The 21,053-nt window shown below is 45.0% G+C and overlaps 1 protein-coding gene across 1 annotated transcript in view; it reads left to right on the forward strand.

Annotated features, from left to right (window-relative positions):
* Positions 1–21,053, forward strand: part of LOC126278924 (KH domain-containing, RNA-binding, signal transduction-associated protein 3-like) — a 1,426,848-nt gene that overhangs the window by 1,051,570 nt on the left and 354,225 nt on the right. Inside the window, exon 3 of the mRNA XM_049979200.1 lies at positions 1,520–1,683. Within this exon, the coding sequence (XP_049835157.1) occupies positions 1,520–1,683 (164 nt within the window). The remainder of the gene's footprint in view (positions 1–1,519; positions 1,684–21,053) is intronic.

The following is a 21,053-nucleotide window of genomic DNA, read 5'->3' on the forward strand; positions in this document are numbered from 1 at the left end:
GGTCTTCCAGTGCTCTGTCAAACACTTCACGCGGTAACGTATCTCCCATTTCATCTTCATCTACATCCTCTTCCATTTCCATAATATTGTCCTCAAGTACATCGCCCTTGTATAGACCCTCTATATTTATTTTTTCATAAAATGATATTAAAATGATTTTCTGTTTTGTTGCTCCATCCCAATACTGATAACTCTTCGATTTTGTTCCCGGCCCTCTTTGGTATCTGTATGTACTGTAGGCGCTCCTATGGTTCCGGTTGCCTACGGTGGACTGGAGGCCGAGCGGTGACCTCTCCAGTTGTCAGGATCCTACTAAATGACTGTGGACAGTAACGCCAAAGAAATATTATTAATTCATAACACCTTTATTCCTGCCGAGTACGCGTAACACAGGCTGGCTGAACTTGGTGATATCAACGACCTTCCCCGAGTCCTCGCTGACTCGTAGCGATGACACCAGCTCCGAGCCGCACCAGTCTTGCTAGCGCAGCGCCGCGTGCTGTGACGTAGCGGAGGAATGTCCTTACTCCGTACTTCGACCGCGCGTGGCTGGTGGCGCGAGGCTGACCGCTGCGCATGGAGGCTCCGGGTTGGAATCCCAGCGCTGTTGGCACGGGAGGCGTTCTTGTAGTGCGGAGTGTATTCTATCCCACCCCGTCTTCTTCCTTGCTCCTCCTGGTGGCTCGTCCGCGGTGGACGGGCAGAATGGGCTGCAGTCCCACAGCGTCGTCGGCTCACCCTGTTGTGACGGCGGATGCACAGGGCCTAGGCCTCTCACGATCTCGACGACGGCTCACAGATGCGGTCAGCATTGGCAGCGAGCGAGTCTGCCGCAATGTCTGCTAATCCTGAGTTGATGATTGACAGTGGCATCAGAGAGGACTAGAGGTGGTACTGTTCCCTCACGTCTGCTGCTGGATGGGCCGCCCTTGCTGCAACATCTTCTTAAGAAAGATTAACATATCGATCACCGAGCTGAGCGCTACGCAGCGACCCAGTACACATCTAACTGCAAGTCTAACTGCGAGTGCCTTGTTTCTATTAAAGCTGGAGTATTTAAAGGAAGCACGAGCGACATCCCGACGTTATGCTCGTTTGTAATGGACGCATTCGTTCCACTTATGCTGCTGAGTTATCTGCCGTACTCGCCCCTTAGGTATTCTTGTGACAGAGTTAAGTGTTGTTATGGCAGACTTATGCGAAGTTGTGAAATGCAGTACAGCTAACGCTATACCTCCGTCTTACACTCTACGAAAGTCTCCGTCTAACACAAACCCGTGTGCTAAGCAATTCTCTCTCGCCTGTTGTGTGTAACCCGGCCACTGCCCCTGCGTGACGACACATTTCGATATATGTGCAATCCTCTTACCTCTTGGCTAACCTACTGCCTCTGATTATTGGCAAAGGAAACGAAACTTTGACAATACTCCACGTTTCCAACTCTTTACTATTTCCCGACGCTACAGTGTTTTCCTCTGCACTGCAGAATGTCTAAACACATGCCTCTTATTTGTTTCAGAACTGGAACGGGTGACCAGCGGAGCGCGACCTCTGTCAGCCAATGGCAGCGCTACCACAAACAACCGAAACAACAACGAGGAACGCCGATTCGCTGACATCATCAAAGAGAAGCCAATCAAAGTGACCGTCCGCGTGCTGGTGCCAGTTAAGGAGCATCCCAAGGTACAGACAACGGTTCAAAGTAATCAGTGACAAGCCAAAGGCAATCACTGTGCTGGTTTCTTAAGCTTACACCTCTTAAAAGTCTAATTCAGTACCTGTTTTTCAATAACAGCTCAAGTATTTGACGTGTATGTTTGTTAGTGCCTTTTGTTTCTTTTGCGAGACGGACAGTTATTTCAACTTTATCCTGATGTATGTGAATTTTAAAGAGATTAGCGCAGTTGCTTGGGAGAGTTACTACTGCGTACACCTCAGTAGTAGTGATCTGTCTGCAGTGCATTTGTCACTAAAGCGGAGTGACCATTACTAGACAGGAGTTACCATGAAGAGAATAATGTGTTTTTAGTTTTGAACAAACCCTGGTTCTGTAACGTGCTGGTCGGAGATCTGTGCGGCATATTTTTATGAGCGTATGCTTAATTTTATATTGTTCATTTGCAATGAAAAGTATTTTTATTTCGATATTTACCCATAACAGTTGACACTAGCATGCATGTCATTTCAGTAACCGACAATGTATGGAACGAACAGTTCCGACTCGACTATATTTTTCATATGTACCTCAGTGATTGATATCCGTTGAGTTCCAGAATTAAATTTTCACTCTGCAGTGGAGTGAGCGTTGATATGAAAGTTCGTGGCGGATTAAAACTGTGTGCCGGACTGAGACTCCAACTCAGAACATTTGGCTTTCGCGAGCAAGTGCTCAACCAACTTTTTTTTTTATCTCATTTTGTTCCTCATTGAATGATGTATTTTTTCGGGGCGGACGTCCTATGACGCTTGTTGAAGTTCATCGTTGACCCATTAAAGCAGTTTTTATTTACGTATTTATTTATTTTTTAGTTACAGAGGGCAGCCAACCCTCCGACCGAATACGCTGAGCTACCGTGCCGGTGAAGCAACTGAACTACCCAAGTACGACTCACGTCCTGTCCTCACAGCTGTACTTCCGGAAATACCTCGTCTCCTGTCTTCCAAATTTGACAGAAGTCTCCTCCGAAACTTGCAGAATTAGCACTCCTGGAAGAAAGGATATTGCGGAGACATGGTTTTGCAACAGCCAGGGGAATGTGGCCAGAATGAAATATTCACTCTGCAGCCGAGTGTGCGTTAATATAAAACGTCCAGACGTTTTAAAACTGTGTGACTGACCGAGACTGGAGTTCGAGTCTCGGTGCGGCACACAGTTTAAAACCACCAGGAAGTTTCATCTGTAGAGTTCCTCTGCGAAAAACTCGACTATTTACCGGAATCATACTTACAGCGGTTCAGTATTTACTATGGTCGACGTTTACCATGTGGAGATATCGTGCTATCTGTGTAAAAATGCTGTCGGCCATACATTACTCTGGGTACTTACGCCATAGTAATTATTTTAGATGATAGTTTTTGATGTCGTTGAGGAACCACAGCGATCATAAATTACTGTTTTAACAATTCTGGATCAAAACGAATTCGGATAACCACTTTCAGTCTACAAGACCATCTTCAGAGCAAAGCCTCTTAACTGTATACAGTAGTGTACACTGTGTGACAAACTTAGTCATCTAAAAACTAATATAAAGGAACGTAGTTACAAAGTGAAGTGATGTGTTACCAGATAAAGTGAGGCGCCGATACACGGAGCATCTCTGAGTACCAACTCTTACCTGTCACCGACTGCTAACTACAAAAAGCGGTCAAAAAGTTGTCGTTCGAAAACAGAACACTCAAGAATCGGTAAAGCAATCAAGTAATATCGCCGTGAGTGTTGGCCCAATCTTCTCACCATTGCACGAGGCTGAAGATACTCCTTTGAAAACAGTGTCCTGCAGCGTCAAAAAGTCCGTTCAAAGCCTTTTTTAAGGAAATGAAGACGTGATAATCGCATGGGGAGTGATCGTGACTTTAGGGCGGGTGTTCGAGTGTGTCCCACTTAAGTTGGCGTAGCTTCTGCGTTACATTTGCGGAAAGGTAACGAGAGTAACCGTGAACTTGGCGCGTCATTCCATAACCTCATTCTCCGATGGATGTTCACCGGTGTTTGTACTTCGGCAGCAGAGTAAAGAATAACAGCACGTTGGTCCCGTTTGGACGCTTTCGGTAATAAGGTCGTCATGGTTCACGCATCCACACTGATCGGATGTACTTCGGAAAGACAGGAATGCCTTATTAATCCCTCGCTTACATATTGATGCGTCTATATGTGCATCGGAGTCGCACTACGTTCATATACGCTGCAGGAACGCCCTAGGACGGGAAGTTTCGATCACCCTTTACAGCTATCATAGGTTAGATGTCCGTCCATCGTTCCACAGTTGACCATAGTAAATGCGATTGTAATTCGCAAAGAGTGAGTACTCAAAACAAAAAAAGAAAGGATTTATATGAATTTCTCTAATTTTACTTTTGTTGGTAAATGTACCATAACATAGCATTCACCATGCAGTATTATTGTGGACGCGTAAATTTTGGACCTCATCTACGTTGATGCTGTACATGTCACTACGTTTGCTTGCGCTGTAACTTTTGAGAGACGTTCATCGTGTATCGGAAACCAATTTTAGCTGTCGTTTTTACATGGCAGGATTAAATTGATTTTATTAGCCCAATGACATTCCAGTTTACAATATGTAAGTTGTTTTACGCAAGAGTATTTGTAAACCAGTGTTCAGATTACGGCGTCAGTGCGATGAAGTAAGGTTATCTGAACTTTCGTAATATTATTAATGAAGATAAAATATAATCACGTTGTGATTTTAATGTTATCTTAAAGGGAAAAAAACAGAAAATTGTTCAAGATGATGTATTTAAAAGTCTTATCGATGCTGGTTAATACTTATTGCAGTGTTTTATTATACCGACGTAGGTAATGTGCATTGAGAGGGAAAAGTGTAATACAGTCATTAGTGAAGTGTTGTTAAGTATCAACATTTTGGAGACTCCGAATGGCTAGCACAGTTCATAACGATTTAAGACACATTTTAATCGTGTTTACAGAGTTAGCGATGATTCATCGTCACCCACTTATTGTGTACGAGAGTTTTGCCACTGAAAGCGAGAGTGGGTAGAACAAGTTACGAAATAGCCAACAACACAAAATAAAACTTGTTTGTCATACTGCTTTAGTCATCATCTCAAAAAATACGTAACATAAAAAAATCTGTGAATAAGACGGGTTTGGAAATAACAGATTAACCCTCCCCTACGCCTCAAATAAATCGGTCAGCCGTAAGCTGAAACCTATTTGGATAGGTAACACTAAAAGCCTCAGATGCTTCAAGTATGTAAAAAAGTCATCATTACAGCTCATTACAAGCATTGAAAGGATTCTTAGGTTACCTGTGACATTTTCACCAACTGGTTTCAAGAAGACTTTGTTTCGTCAGTGAGAAAGCACCTACAGTCACTTAAGTTGCGGTAAAAAGCTTTGCTAATCGTTGATCACGCTCCCCAGCTGATCCATCTCCTGATATATTGCAGTTAGTAGATGGAAAAATAAAAACCTTTGTTTCTGTCCAAACATGGGATAGCATTAATTCTGCTTCTTGATCAGAGCATCACCAGCTTTTAAAATTCAGTATCGCCGTAAACTGCTCAACGCAAGTAGTAAAATCCGAGAGGAAATGGAAATGTTCCTGAAATCTGTAAATCTGAAGAGTGTTCCATATCCAGTAGACCAGGCGTGGCAAATCATCGCCTCAATCACTATTAGGAATTGCTGACCCAAGTGTTCCATTGAAGAAAATGCAACAAATGAGAGCTGTAGCAACACAGATTTCAGCAGCAGTGCCAATCATTCTGCATGTGACGTTCCACAGTTCAATATTGGCCTTGAAGACTTCAACCGTTGGATAGCTGATGACAACGAAGAACCGATTTCGGAGGTATAGAAGCCAATGACATTATTGCTGTTGTTCGAAATGAGAGTAATGAAGCAGTCAAGAATGATGATAACGAAGCTGAAGAAGGAAGTTTAGATGTTGTTCCCAGTACGCGTGAGATATTGCAGAATATAAGAAATGTGTTTAAGGGGATGGAGCGACAAAATGGCCGAACCGACTGAGTTGTTGCACCTGATGAGCATAAAACAATAGGCACTAAAGGAACTACTTAGTATGATCCGTCAAAGAAAGCTAACTGACTTCTTTGAAGTGGAAGAGTTATAACGTACTGTAGCTTGCAGTCGGTGTTGAAAATTACCTTACAGTATTTGATAGTGTACTTGATACACCACCAGCTGGTATGGCCGAGCGGCTCTAGGCGCTTCAATTTGGAACCGCGCGACCGCTACTGTCGCAGGTTCGAATCCTGCCTCGGGCATGGATGTGTGTCATGTCCTTAGGTTAGTTAGGTTTAAGTAGTTCAAAGTTCTAAGGGACTGATGACCTCAGATGTTAAGTCCCATAGTGTCCCGAGCTATTTGAACCATTTGATTTTCCTTAGTCGAAACAAGGCCCCCGGAGCAGACAACGTTCCATTGGAACTACTGACGGCCTTGGCAGAGCCAGTCCTGACAAAACTCTACCATCTGGTGAGCAAGATGTATGAAACAGGCGAAATACCCTCAGACTTCAAGAAGAATATAATAATTCCATTCCCGATGAAAGCAGGTGTTGAGAGATGTGAAGATTACCGAACCAACAGTTTAATAATTCACAGCTGTAAAATACTAACGCGAATTCTTTACAGACGATTGGAAAAACTAGTAGAAGCCGACCTCGGGGAAGATCAGTTTGGATTCCGTAGAAATACTGGAACACGTGAGGCAATACTGGCCTTACGACTTATCTTAGAAGAAAGATTAAGGAAAGGCAAACCTACGTTTCTAACATTTGTAGACTTAGAGAAAGCTTTTGACAATTTTGATTGGAATACTTTCTTTCAAATTCTAAAGGTGGCAGGGGTAAAATACAGAGAGCGAAAGGCTATTTACAATTTCTACAGAAACCAGATTGCAGTTATAAGAGTCGAGGGACATGGAAGGGAAGCAGTGGTTGTGTAGGGAGTGAAACAGGGCTGTAGCCTCTCACCGATGTTATTCAGTCTGTATATTGAGCAAGCAGTAAAGGAAACAAAAGAAAAATTCGGAGTAGGTATTAAAATTCATGGAGAAGAAATAAAAACTTTGAGGTTTGCCGATGACATTGTAATTCTGTCAGAGACAGCAAAAGACTTGGAAGAGCAGTTGAATGGAATGGACAGTGTCTTGAGAGGAGATGAACATCAACAAAACCAAAACGATTTGGGGAGCAAAATAACTGATGATGGTCGAAGTAGAGAGGATATAAAATGTAAACTGGCAATGGCAAGGAAAGCGTTTCTGAAGAAGAGAAATATGTTAACATGGAGTATAGATTTAAGTGCCAGGAAGTCTTTTCTGAAATTATTTGTTTGGAGTGTAGCCATGTATGGAAGTGAAACATGGACGAAAAATAGTTTGGACAAGAACAGAATAGGAGCTTTGGAAATGTGGTGCTACAAAAGAAAGCTGAAGATTAGATGGGTAGATCGCATAACTAATGAGGAAGTATTGAATAGGATTGGGGAGAAGAGAAGTTTGAGGCACAACTTGACCAGAAGAAGGGATCGGTTGGCAGGACATGTTCTGAGGAATCAAGGGATCACCAATTTAGTATTGGAGGGCAGCGTGGAGGGTAAAAATCGTAGAGGGAGACCAAGAGATGAATACACCAAGCAGATTTAGAAGGATGTAGTTTGGAGTAGGTACTGGGAGATGAAGAAGCTTGCACAAGATAGAGTAGCATGGAGAGCTGCTTCAAACCAGTCTCAGGACTGAAGACCGCAACAACAATAACAACAACGTGACACGGTTAGACGATTGACAAACGTAGTAGCTCACTACTTTAAAAGATGACTGTTTCAGTGCAGTGCGAGGTAGTCGGACATTCACGAATGCACGGTTCTTTTTCTAAGGAAAATACTGCTTTGTGTATTGTGTAGTAAACTGGGGACCTAGAAACGACGGAGAGGCTTCGTCCTGCCGTAGCCCTCAGTGGCTCAAACAACCCCGCAACGGGCCACAGCACATAGTAGTCCACCCAACCCACCGCAGCCCCACATCTAACCCAGGGTTATTGTGCGGTTCGGCCGGAAGTGGATCCTCTCCCCCCCCCCCCCCCCCCATCGATAACGCCTCATACCAAACGAGTGTAACCCCAAATGTTTACGTGATAGAGTAATTATGGCGCCCGCATACGTCGAGACAGTGTTTGCGCAGCAATTACCGACATAGTGTGAGCCGGAGTAAGGGGAACCAGTCTGCATTCTCTGAGATAGATGGAAAACCGCCTTAAAAACCATCCACAGGCTGGCTGCCCTGAAGACGGGGTGTTCGTGTTATCATCATCATGATTCAGGATGGTGACTAGATTGGACTGTGTAAAAAATTGAGCTGTGAAAAAATTGGGACATTGAGCGGGCGCTGATGTCCACGCAGTTGAGCGCTCCACAAACCAATCATCATCATCATCATCATCATCACAGACTGGCCGGCACACTGGACGTTGACACTAATCCGCCGGGCGGATTCGTGTCGGGGACCGGCACATATTCCCGCTCGGGAAACAGCGCGTTAGACTGCGCGGCTAGCTAGGTGGGCAAATACAAGTACAACAATACTTCTCTCATGTAACCGAATAGAAATGCAAAGGATAATAATCTGTCGGAATAATTATACACTCCTGGAAATTGAAATAAGAACACCGTAAATTCACTGTCCCAGGAAGGGGAAACTTTATTGACACATTCCTGGGGTCAGATACATCACATGATCACACTGACAGAACCACAGGCACATAGACACAGGCAACAGAGCATGCACAATGTCGGCACTAGTACAGTGTATATCCACCTTTCGCAGCAATGCAAGCTGCTATTCTCCCATGGAGACGATCGTAGAGATGCTGGATGTAGTCCTGTGGAACGGCTTGCCATGCCATTTCCACCTGGCGCCTCAGTTGGACCAGCGTTCGTGCTGGACGTGCAGACCGCGTGAGACGACGCTTCATCCAGTCCCAAACATGCTCAATGGGGGACAGATCAGGAGATCTTGCTGGCCAGGGTAGTTGACTTACACCTTCTAGAGCACGTTGGGTGGCACGGGATACATGCGGACGTGCATTGTCCTGTTGGAACAGCAAGTTCCCTTGCCGGTCTAGGAATGGTAGAACGATGGGTTCGATGACGGTTTGGATGTACCGTGCACTATTCAGTGTCCCCTCGACGATCACCAGAGGTGTACGGCCAGTGTAGGAGATCGCTCCCCACACCATGATGCCGGGTGTTGGCCCTGTGTGCCTCGGTCGTATGCAGTACTGATTGTGACGCTCACCTGCACGGCGCCAAACACGCATACGACCATCATTGGCACCAAGGCAGAAGCGACTCTCATCGCTGAAGACGACACGTCTCCATTCGTCCCTCCATTCACGCCTGTCGCGACACCACTGGAGGCGGGCTGCACGATGTTGGGGCGTGAGCGGAAGACGGCCTAACGGTGTGTGGGACCGCTGCCCAGCTTCATGGAGACGGTTGCGAATGGTCCTCGCCGATACCCCAGGGGCAACAGCGTCCCTAATTTTCTGGGAAGTGGCGGTGCGGTCCCCTACGGCACTGCGTAGGATCCTACGGTCTTGGCGTGCATCCGTACGTCGCTGCGGTCCGGTCCCAGGTCGACGGGCACGTGCACCTTCCGCCGACCACTGGCGACAACATCGATGTTCTGTGGAGACCTCACGTCCCACGTGTTGAGCAACTCGGCGGTACGTCCACCCGGCCTCCCGCATGCCCACTATACGCCCTCGCTCAAAGTCCGTCAACTGCACATACGGTTCACGTCCATGCTGTCGCGACATGCTACCAGTGCTAAAGACTGCGATGGAGCTCCGTATGCCACGGCAAACTGGCTGACACTGACGGCGGCTTTGCACAAATGCTGCGCAGCTAGCGCCATTCGACGGCCAACACCGCGGTTCCTGGTGTGTCCGCTGTGCCGTGCGTGTGATCATTGCTTGTACAGCCCTCTCGCAGTGTCCGGAGCAAGTATGGTGGGTCTGACACACCGGTGTCAATGTGTTCTTTTTTCCATTTCCAGGAGTGTATTTGAGATATGTTTGTTAGGAATGAAACTGAAATTACAAGGCGAATTGGGATTTAGAACACTTGTGACGTTTTTAACCTATAAATCATGTCAGGCCTCAGACAATCAGAAAACTCCTTTTTGCTTTTAATGGATAGCCTCCGTGACGAGTATTGTATAAAGCTTCATCTCCGTTCTTGCAGTCTTCCTTATCCTTGGTTTCATCCGTGGGGCTTCTGTGTTTATTTCAGTTATCCCCGTTCAGAAGATAATATCAATGTTCTTGTCTTCTGTCAGCGTTCTTTCGTGAGCCGCAATTTCAGTTTGAAACAGATTCTTATCCGTCGCCTCCTATTTCGAGAAAATAGTCTTTGCCTGTAAAAGAAGAAAGTGTGCTGTGACTGACACGGGGGCTTAACAGACGAATTTACGTGTGCTGCAGATCGCCAACGGCTGATAAGTTTTGTGGTAATCCTCAAAACATGGGCCTTAGGCAGGAATAGAATTTCTCGAGAATTATGGGTTGGATGGTTGTGTCTGTGACGACTGCAGAAAGCGGCAGTAACTGCGGGTGCTAACAGCTGTGTTTACGTGCGCCTACGATCTGATAACTGGTCCCGAGAACTGTTGCACTGGCAGAACAGTTTATTTCTCACGCTTCGTCGAAGCGGCGGGTCCAGCACGTTTCAGTCTGGAGACGAAATCATTCCTCGCAAATAGGGTCATAGAGATAAAGCACGTCCGATACTTTAAATTCAAAACGAGTTCGTTGTTTCCCCTGCGAAATTTCTCTTCAAACAAACTTCAGTTTATAACACTCCAAAACAACGCTGAATATAAGAATATAACTGTAATAGACGGAGCGTTCTTCGATTCTTGTGAAATGGCACTCCAGCGGATATCTGGCTAGTAATGTCAATATTAACCTCACGTCTCTCAGTTGCAGCAGATGTTTCTCTCAGATTACGAGGGGCTCGATGGAAGAGCTATTTTTCTTGGGTCGAAATTTATCACAAGATAGTAATAAAAGTTCCACAAGACTGACTACCTAAAAAAAAAAGATGAGACAGAAACGCGGTATCGAAGATGCGATGGTGACCTGGTTACATGTAAGACACGGTTTTACGACCCTAATCTTCCCAGTTTAGTACCTGGATTCATAACAGAGGTCTTCCGGACCCAGGCACTTTCTAAAAATTGTTCAAATGGCTCTGAGCATTATGGGACTTAACATCTGAGGTCATCAGTCCCCTAGAACTTAGAACTACTTAAACCTAACTAACCTAGAGACATCACACATATCCATGCCCGAGGAAGGATTCGAAGCTGCGACCGTAGAGTTCGCGCGGTTTCAGACTGAAGCGCCTAGAACCGCTCGGTGACAAAGCCGTCCCTAGTAGTTACAGAACTACACTCCTGGAAATGGAAAAAAGAACACATTGACACCGGTGTGTCAGACCTACCATACTTGCTCCGGCCACTGCGAGAGGGCTGTACAAGCAATGATCACACGCACGGCACAGCGGACACACCAGGAACGGCGGTGTTGGCCGTCGAATGGCGCTAGCTGCGCAGCATTTGTGCATCGCCGCCGTCAGTGTCAGCCAGTTTGCCGTGGCATACGGAGCTCCATCGCAGTCTTTAACACTGGTAACATGCCGCGACAGCGTGGACGTGAACCGTATGTGCAGTTGACGGACTTCGAGCGAGGGCGTATAGTGGGCATGCGGGAGGCCGGGTGGACGTACCGCCGAATTGCACAACACGTGGGGCGTGAGGTCTCCACAGTACATCGATGTTGTCGCCAGTGGTCTGCGGAAGGTGCACGTGCCCGTCGACCTGGGACTGGAACGCAGCGACGCACGGATGCACGCCAAGACCGTAGGATACTACGCAGTGCCGTAGGGGACCGCACCGCCACTTCCCAGCAAATTAGGGACACTGTTGCTCCTGGGGTATCGGCGAGGACCATTCGCAACCGTCTCCATGAAGCTGGGCTACGGTCCCGCACACCGTTAGGCCGTCTTCCGCTCACGCCCCAACATCGTGCAGCCCGCCTCCAGTGGTGTCGCGACAGGCGTGAATGGAGGGACGAATGGAGACGTGTCGTCTTCAGCGATGAGAGTCGCTTGTGCCTTGGTGCCAATGATGGTCGTATGCGTGTTTGGCGCCGTGCAGGTGAGCGCCACAATCAGGACTGCATACGACCGAGGCACACAGGGCCAACACCCGGCATCATGGTGTGGAGAGCGATCTCCTACACTGGCCGTACACCTCTGGTGATCGTCGAGGGGACACTGAATAGTGCACGGTACATCCAAACCGTTATCGAACCCATCGTTCTACCATTCCTAGACCGGCAAGGGAACTTGCTGTTCCAACAGAACAATGCTCGTCCGCATGTATTCCGTGCCACCCAAGGTGCTCTAGAAGATGTAAGTCAACTACCCTGGCCAGCAAGATCTCCGGATCTGTCCCCCATTGAGCATGTTTGGGACTGGATGAAGCGTCGTCTCACGCGGTCTGCACGTCCAGCACGAACGCTGGTCCAACTGAGGCGCCAGGTGGAAGTGGCATGGCAAGCCGTTCCACAGGACTACATCCAGCATCTCTACGATCGTCTTCATTGGAGAACAGCAGCCTGCATTGCAGCGAAAGGTGGATATATACTGTACTAGTGCCGACATTGTGCATGCTCTGTTGCCTGTGTCTATGTGCCTGTGGTTCTGTCAGTGTGATCATGTGATGTATCTGACCCCAGGAATGTGTCAATAAAGTTTCCCCTTCCTGGGACAATGAATTCACGGTGCTCTTATTTCAATTTCCAGGAGTGTAGTTCGAACTTTCGCTTTCTGTTAGTTGTTTGGTATTTCGTAGTAACTGTGAAGGGAGGACACTGTTTGCAACTGGATCCATTGTCGCTAGAAATGAGGTTCAAACCTTCCTGAAGGCATTCTCGCTATACCTTTCCCTGATACGTCTAAGTCATTTCAGACAAATGCATAGCTGTTTCTTTCGACAGCTTCACTGCCCATTTCCGCACCTTCCTCCAACCCAGCCACTTTTTCCTCGTGTAATGAAGTGTGTATGAACTGGCCGTTAAATAAGAACAGTGCTTTCGTGGAAGAAAACTGCACAACCGCAAATAAAACCTTTTCGATGCCGTGGCATATGCGGAGATAGTACATGAATTGACGCAATACGTTAAGAGGCTACAATAACTGAGACTTACTTCCAGCTGTGTAAAAAGTTGGGTATATCACAAGTGCTTCATGCACTACCATTGAATGATTGTAAGCAAGCGTCCTTACTACTAGAAAATACTGTATTCATGTGTCGAACAATAACTTAACATTGGAGTTCCATCTCTAGCCGTGTGAATCGAATATGGTTGGAGATTTGTCGTTCACAAATGCAACATGACCTCTTATGAAATTTTATTACATTCTGTCGGTACGATATGGGCTCTGGTTCTCAGACGCGTGGAGTACTTTCCCGTATGCGTGGCGCTGGAACTCTCTCTCTGCAACAGAGTGCACTCCCGTTCCGGTGATATTTTCCATTCGCAGGAGTAATGGTGCCGGTGATATCTTACGCGGCGATCTGAAGTTGAATTATGGAACCGCGAGAGCATCCATTACGTCAAATGGGAAAGTGCCCACGACTGATCGCGTTTGCTACTTTCGCTCGCATGCGATAGTGGAAATGCATGCAGAATGCTCCTCTCCACCTCGAATGTAGTCAGGTGTTGTTTTCCATTTTCCCACATGTCATCTGCTGAAGTATACCGCACTGTTTTCCGCACACATTCACCTTTACAACTGGCTTCTGCTGCCGTTTCAAACTGCAATTGCACATTTTCTCTCTACAGGATCACTAGGAAGATTACATCCAATATTCTGTCAACTCTCGTACCCTTAGTTTGATTCTGCATTTTTTTCCATATCCATAAGATATCTGAATGTTTAAGCTCTTTGTGCACTTGGATTACAACATTTAAATCTTTACAAGTACCAGATTTAATAGCATCTGTACGGAAACAAGAAAGAATATAGCTCTAAAAAGAAATAATAACACGAAACGATGCATACAACAGGTAAAGTGCTTACTGTTAACTCATCATCGCCCAGGCCAAACTGATAAAGATAGGAACTTCAGATTTGGAGGGGGAGTTGATCTTATACTGAAAGTGGCGCGGAAGAACGTATTTTTCGAAATCCCAACCCTGAGGGATGAAATAGGGGACGAAATGTTTTTGAAAATATTTCGCTATTAAGGCAGATTTGAAGCTATATGTATCAAAATTGGTATTTGTTTTCTCGGTCAGAAATAAATAAATACGTGTTTCGATATTTTTGGAAATTTAATCTTAAGCAGGTGTAATAGTGGATGAAGTTTTTTGAAGATAAATCATTGTTTAAGTTCTGCCAAAGCATTTTTAAAGCTACATCAAGGTATTTGACTTGACTTGGTATTTGACTTTTGAGTTACAAATATAGAAATCTGTTGATCATTGGTCTTGGAAATTCAACTCATAAGGGTTGAAATAGGGGATGAAATGTAATTATGAAAATATTTCATGACGAAAGCATTTTTGAAAGTAGATCCTTGAAAATTTGTATTTGGATTTCTGTTGGAAATTAAATAAAATACGTGTTCCAGTGTTTTTTGGTAATTCTATCCCTAACGTGGGGACAAAAATTTTTATAAAATACTTCATATATTAAAGTATGTTAAAACTAAATATATAAGAATTTGTATTTCACATCTAAATGAACATGTTTTACGGCGTGAAAGTTTTTATGAAAATATCACTGCTGGCCGCTGTGGCCGAAAGGTTCTAGGCGCTTCAGTCCGGAACCGCGCTGCTGCTACGGTCGCAGGTTCGAATCCTGCCTCGGGTTTGGATGTTGGTAATGTCCTTAGGTTAGTCAGGTTTAAGTAGTTCTAAGTCTAGGGGACTGATAACCTCAGATGTTAAGTCCCATAGTGCTTAGAGACATTTGAACCATTTGAAAATATCACCACAAGAACCCAAAGAAAAAATTTAACAAAGGTCTCCAATTCCAGCTACCAGAATCGCTTTTTGGCCAGAAATATATTCGGAAAAGACCAGGCTTCTACGGCCTTAATTAGCCGGAAAAGTATAAAAGATGTTTGAATTAGTGAACAACGTAAAAATTCGATTAATGAGAAACAAAAGAATCTGTGTAGAGCACACTGTCTAGCGGTGAAGCAATGAAGCGGGTTCTAAAATCAAATGGCTCTGAGCACTATGGGACTTAACATCTGAGGTCATCAGTCCCCTAGAACTTAGAACTAGTTAAAGCTAACTAACCTAAGGGCATCACCCGAGGCAGGATTCGAACCTGCGACCGTAGCAGTCGCGCGGTTCCCGACTGTAGCGCCTAGAACCGCACGGCCACCGCAGCCTGCAGTTGAAATTCAGCCCAGGTTTTTTATTCATCCATCCGGGTTCTAAGATAGTGTTAACTAATTACATAAAACTTGAAGAAGCTGATAACGAAGGCATCGAAGAAGTTGCTCATATTTTTGTTGAGGGTAATTGAAACCAACTGCTGGAGAAATAAAGTCCCGAAATAAAGAGGAAAGTAAACGACACTTTTATGAAGATCCCCGTTATTCCAAAGAATACTTGTCATGAGCTTTCTTTCGTCGTTTTTGGCACAGGCTACTGTTCCTACTTTGGTCCCGTTTCAGTCGTAAAGCTGTTAACTTACTTGTCACCCAGAGCAACAGATAGGAATATATATGCCAATAGTTTATTTCTAAAACCGCCCACACTTTCTTTTTCACTTTCACTTTTAGCTTTGTTTATCAATCGACAGAGGGTTCAGTGCTCCCAGAAGAGGAAATGGCGCTTTGAGTTAAACGTTCCGTTAGAAGATCCGCATTAAATGATTTACGGGAATCTCAGAAAACCTGAATTTGAATAATTAGACAGGGTTTTCAACTGATTTACTCCAGAATGTGAATCCAGTGCCGTAACACCGCGCCACCTCCCTCGTCTGCGCCTCTAGAGTGCACGGCAGTCGACGGGACGATGGTGCTGGCCTCTGTAAGGCCATCCCAACTAATGGTTGCCGTGATTTTCCTAAACCGAATAAGGCAAAAGCTGGGGTGGTTCCGTTGAATAGGACACGGCTGTCTATATATTTAACCCTTCCTGAATACGAACTTGTGCTCTATCTCTAATCATGTCTTCGTCGACACGATGTTTTAATAAACCTGTACCGACCTGAGAATCATTTCCCTTCTAGATGAACAGACCAAAAAAAGTACGAATTTATGTTTCCTTTTTAATCAAGTTGATACATCTGAGTGAAAACAAAAACACTACTATACAGTGAGGTGAAAAAAAGGTGGCGAGAGTATCACGTAGGCAGAGTATAAAAGGGCAGTGCATTGGAGCAGCTGTGAATTGTACACAGGCGATTCATAGGTATAGGTATCCGAAGTGATTACGACTGCACAACGGGAATTGAAAGACTTTGAACGCGGAATAGTAATTGAAGATACATCCATAGGATATTCCATTTCGATTACAGTTAGGGAATTCCATATTCCACAGTGTCAAGAGCGTGCCGAGAGAATCAAATTTCAGGCAGTACCTCTCACCGCGTACAACGCAATGGTCGACGGCCTTAACTTAACGACCGAGAGCAGGAGCGTGTGCGTAGTGTTGTCAGTGCTGAGAAACAAACAACACTTCGTGAAATAACCGCAGAAATCAATGTGGGACTTACTACGAACGTATCCTTTAGGACAGTGTCGCGAAATTTGGCGTTAATGGGCTATTGCTGCACACGACAGACACGAGCGCCTATGCTGATCGCTTGGAGCGCTACTCCTAGGCTCGTGACCACATCGTTTGGACCTCAGAGTCCTGGAGGACCAGATTTCATTTGGTAAAATGGAAATGTCGTGTGACTAGGGCCTCCCGTCGGGTAGACCGTACGCCGGGTGCAAGTCTTTTGATTTGACACCACTTCGCCGACCTGTCCGTATATGGGGATGAAATGATGATGATTAGGACAACGCAACACCCAGTCCCTGTGCGGTGAAAATCTCCGACCCAGCCGGGAATCGAACCCGGGTCCTTAAGATTGACTTTCTGCCTCGCTGACCACTTTTTTTTATCTCATTTTGTTCGTTTTCGTTCGTTGTATCTGCTCGGGGTGGACGACGCAAGACACCCGATTCAGTACGTCGTTGATCCATCAACTCAGTTCTTTTATTATAGAGGGCAGCTAACACCACTCAGCTACCGGGGTCGGACATTTCATTTGGGAAGAACTGATGATTGGGTTCGAGTATAGCGACAGACCCCACAAAGCTATGGACCCAAGTAGTCAACAAGGCGCCTGGTCCAAATGAACTGATAATTGTACCATTCGTGCAATTCATATCCCCAAACAACGTAGGAATTTTTATGCATTTTGCGATGGGTTTGAAGAACATTCTGGACAATTCGAGCGAATGATTCACCACTCAGACGGACATGAAACCCATCGAACATTTATGTGACTTAATCGAGAGGTCAGTTCATGCAGAAAATCCTGCACAGGCTACAATTCCGCAGTTTATGGACACCTATCGACGCACCATGGCTCAATATTTCTGCAGAGGATTTCCAACTAAGCCGAGAAAAAGGAAATCCGACATTGTGTTAGGAGGTATCCCATGACTTTTGTCACCTTATTATATGTATGTAGACTGCTTCACAGATTAAATAGTCTGAGATGAACTGAGATCTTCTTCATAGTGTTCTGCGAAGTGTTGAATGAAGAAGACATTTTTTCCACTTGGGATGAAACATTGACTAAAAAATAAAAAGGCTAGTGAAAGAAAAATATGGAGGTGCAAAATGCGAATGTTCGAAAGTTTAAAAATAGTAATTTTTAATGTCTTGGTACTAAAACAACTAATTTCTTCGGTGTTTTAAATTTTGATTTCACGTTTGTGGAATGACTGGATTTTAAAACCTTAATTTCCCAAACTGTTAGATGTTTAAGTCTTCAAATTTTTTTCTCCTTATCTCTTTTTTATTAGCTTCGACAGTTTCCTTATTTTGTATTACCTTTTATTTGTTGTGGTGGTGGTGGTCTACCGTCCGAAAAGTGGGTGACCTGTACACACTAGTGTATTCTGTGTAAGCCTCTTCAGCTCTACTTAAGTACTGCAACCTACTTCCATTTGAACCCGTTTCCTGTAGCCATATTTGATCACCTTACACCGGCCCCCATATTGCCAAGGTTGTTTCGACTAATCTGCAGACGTTTCGCTGAGAAGCCGTTACACATCCATCGTACAGTCCGGATTTCACCCCACTGGTGGCTGTCGATTTGCTCTGACGAAGAGATGAACGCCTAGGGAAAATCAGGGTCCTGCTGGCAACCGCATACATTTTCCTATGGAGGCAGGGGCCGTCGTTTCTCATAGTGGTCTAAATGTATTAATAAATATGGCGGTTACTTTTTAAATAATAAACAGTTTACTTACACTTTTCAATCTGTCTCTTTTCCGTTTGACCCCCATACGTTACATACTGCTGACAAGACTGGCTTGTTATGTTACTGTTTATCTGTCGTTTCCTAAGTTATAGTTTTCGAAAATATTTTGGAGGTATGTTGATTGTGAATGAGTTCTGTAAATTGGTGAGTAGAAGGGGAGTTTTTGTATGTATATTGACTGTAGTTGCTTTTTGACTGACTCCACTTTTCTGCAGGATACGTTCTGTGTCACGGTTTAGCAGATATTTACCTGTTCCGCAATCATCGTATTTCATGTATTCTGGGAAGGTAATTTCGAATTTAGTAATGAGAGTAGGTTTTGTGTGTGTGTGTGTGTGTGTGTGTGTGTGTGTGTGTGTGTGTGTATGTGTGTGTGTGTGTGTGTGTGCGTCTTCTGATTTTTCTTTTACAGCCGAGAACAGGGTTCCACTGCAGGGTGCTATGCATCCATTCAATCCATTCATTATTTCTTGTCCATCCCCTATGGCTTTTTGCTTGTGGTTGTTGCATAGGTTGTTGTTTGTTTCTGTTCGGCTATGGTTCATGTCCTTTGTTCTCCAAATGTAAAATGACTGTTGTTACTTTTATGTGTCCTATGCTCTAGAGCAGGGGTTCCCAACAAAAACTTCACGAGGACCCTCTCATCGAGCATGATTGGTACCTTGTCATATCACAGTTTCAAGTACCTAAAAAAGCCAAATTAAGAGTATTTTTATACGTTTTCTATTATTGGTACTTAGAAAAAACATTGAGATTTTCATTACTGAAAAACTATTGAGTTTAAAACTTTTTTCCATTTAGCCATCATTGTTATTGTTAAATTTTTGATTATTGCTCAAAATCTTTGCCTTCCTCTTCATCTGTAGGCCTTTCTCGTTTCAACCAACAACTTTTTAACCAGCGGTCCATTTTTAATTATGTGAACTGTAGCATTCGCGAAAAACAACGCTTTACATACACTACTGTTTTAATACAGAATATTGAATATGTAAACAACACGGTCTGTGAAAGCACTGGCAATAAATTAACAATCGCCCATTGTCGTATGAAATGCGAGTTTCTGTGTAAAGTGTCAGTTGAAAAGAGGCAGCGCGCGCAGTCTAACGGCATACAGCAGAACTATTTGCCTCTATCTTATTCTAATTTTGCGCTAGTGTGTGCTAATGTCAGTTGGCTCTAGGAAGACGCTAGACGCATAAGTCAGCGTTCGCTAAAGCTCTGCTCATGCAGGAAGCGGCCAAAACAAAAAATCTGTTATCATACGATATATATAGCTCGAGTACCCGTGGGGGCCGCGGACCACCTGTTGGGAACCGCTGTTCTAGAGTGTCCTTGGCACCTGTAGATAAGCAACCATTTAACACTTCTCCAGTCTTGTACGCCTAGTAGAGGTCAGCCAGGACTCTCTCACTGGTTCACTGGTTTTCTTTGTGCTACGTTTTTAATGTGCTCTACAAATGTGGATGGGTGGCACTGAGGATGTTGCCGAGCGCGGGGTGAGGAAGGGGGGGGGGGGGGGTCGTGAAACCTGTGGCCTGACAAAGCATAAACACACTCCGCTGCTTCGGATCACGTTCAAAAAGTGTCGGATGGTTTTGAATCCTCCCTAGCGGCTCTGCCGTGTATACCAGAGCAAGAAACTGCGGTCGCCCTACAGCCCAAAGTCGTCGGTTCACATTTAATGGGGTTGCAGACCCCACGTATCTTTAGAGTGGTACTGAACCGTCCAGGGGGTGTTGAACAACGTCAAGAGAACTACATTTTGCAGTGCGATGAGCAACAGGAGGCTGCTTACCACACTGCAGACTGTCGTTTTCGACAGTAAAATGTAGGAATGGACTCTCCAAGGGAAGGGTGGTTTGATTGGCGCCCTTTATGCCACTCCGTGAAGCATTCTCATGACATTTCTGAGCGGCGGCTTCCTCGGCCATACATAAGAAAACCGCCTGATTTCAACGCTGTACGTCAGTTTTCTAGCTTCCATCGCGGAGGTGTCCAAAGAAGGGGCAAAATGTGGGTAAGACGGGTCGCTGCTATTTTACCATCATGTGACATGTCCTCTGTGGCGTTGGGCAGACTTGTGGTGCCAACACGACATCATAAATCCACAAGCGACTTCACATCAACTTTGACCAGTGGACTTTTTTCGAATGTGTCAACACCTTCCTATTGGGAGCGTCCCTGATCCCGAGGATGACATCGCAGAGCGCCACGCTTTTGCATCGTTACAGGCACCTTTGAGCCACATTTCAAGCATATACGTCACAATTTGAAGTAATTACAGGGTTTTGAAAACTGTTGCGCCGTATCCTTCTATATACATACTCAAATTTAGACGAAACCCTCGGTGTGCAGGTCCTGCTTACTCTTATCGGGATTTTTTCAGTGTTACCTATCCTGTGAAACGCTTTGTAGGTGACGGTGTGCCATCCGCTTGTTGCCATCAGTGTTTCTTCTTCAGAAATGATGTGTGTGTGTGTGTGTGTGTGTGTGTGTGTGTGTGTGTGTGTGATCGATTTAATGACAAAGGCATTAGCACCTATCGGTGTTGAGGATGCAGAGCGCGATATTCGGATTTCGGAGGATAGCAGCTGCTCCTTAAAGCGGAGAATTGGGAGAAGAAACAGCGAGAAAACCCTGAACTATTCAGTAATGGTGTGTGTTCGCCTACAGGGCGGCTAAGACTAGCGGCGCTCGTGTTTTATTAATGGAGCGATAAGCAGCCGTCGCGGCGGAGCGCCGTCCACCAACCA

This window comes from Schistocerca gregaria, chromosome 6 (assembly GCF_023897955.1).
Source record: "Schistocerca gregaria isolate iqSchGreg1 chromosome 6, iqSchGreg1.2, whole genome shotgun sequence".
NCBI lineage: Eukaryota > Metazoa > Arthropoda > Insecta > Orthoptera > Acrididae > Schistocerca > Schistocerca gregaria.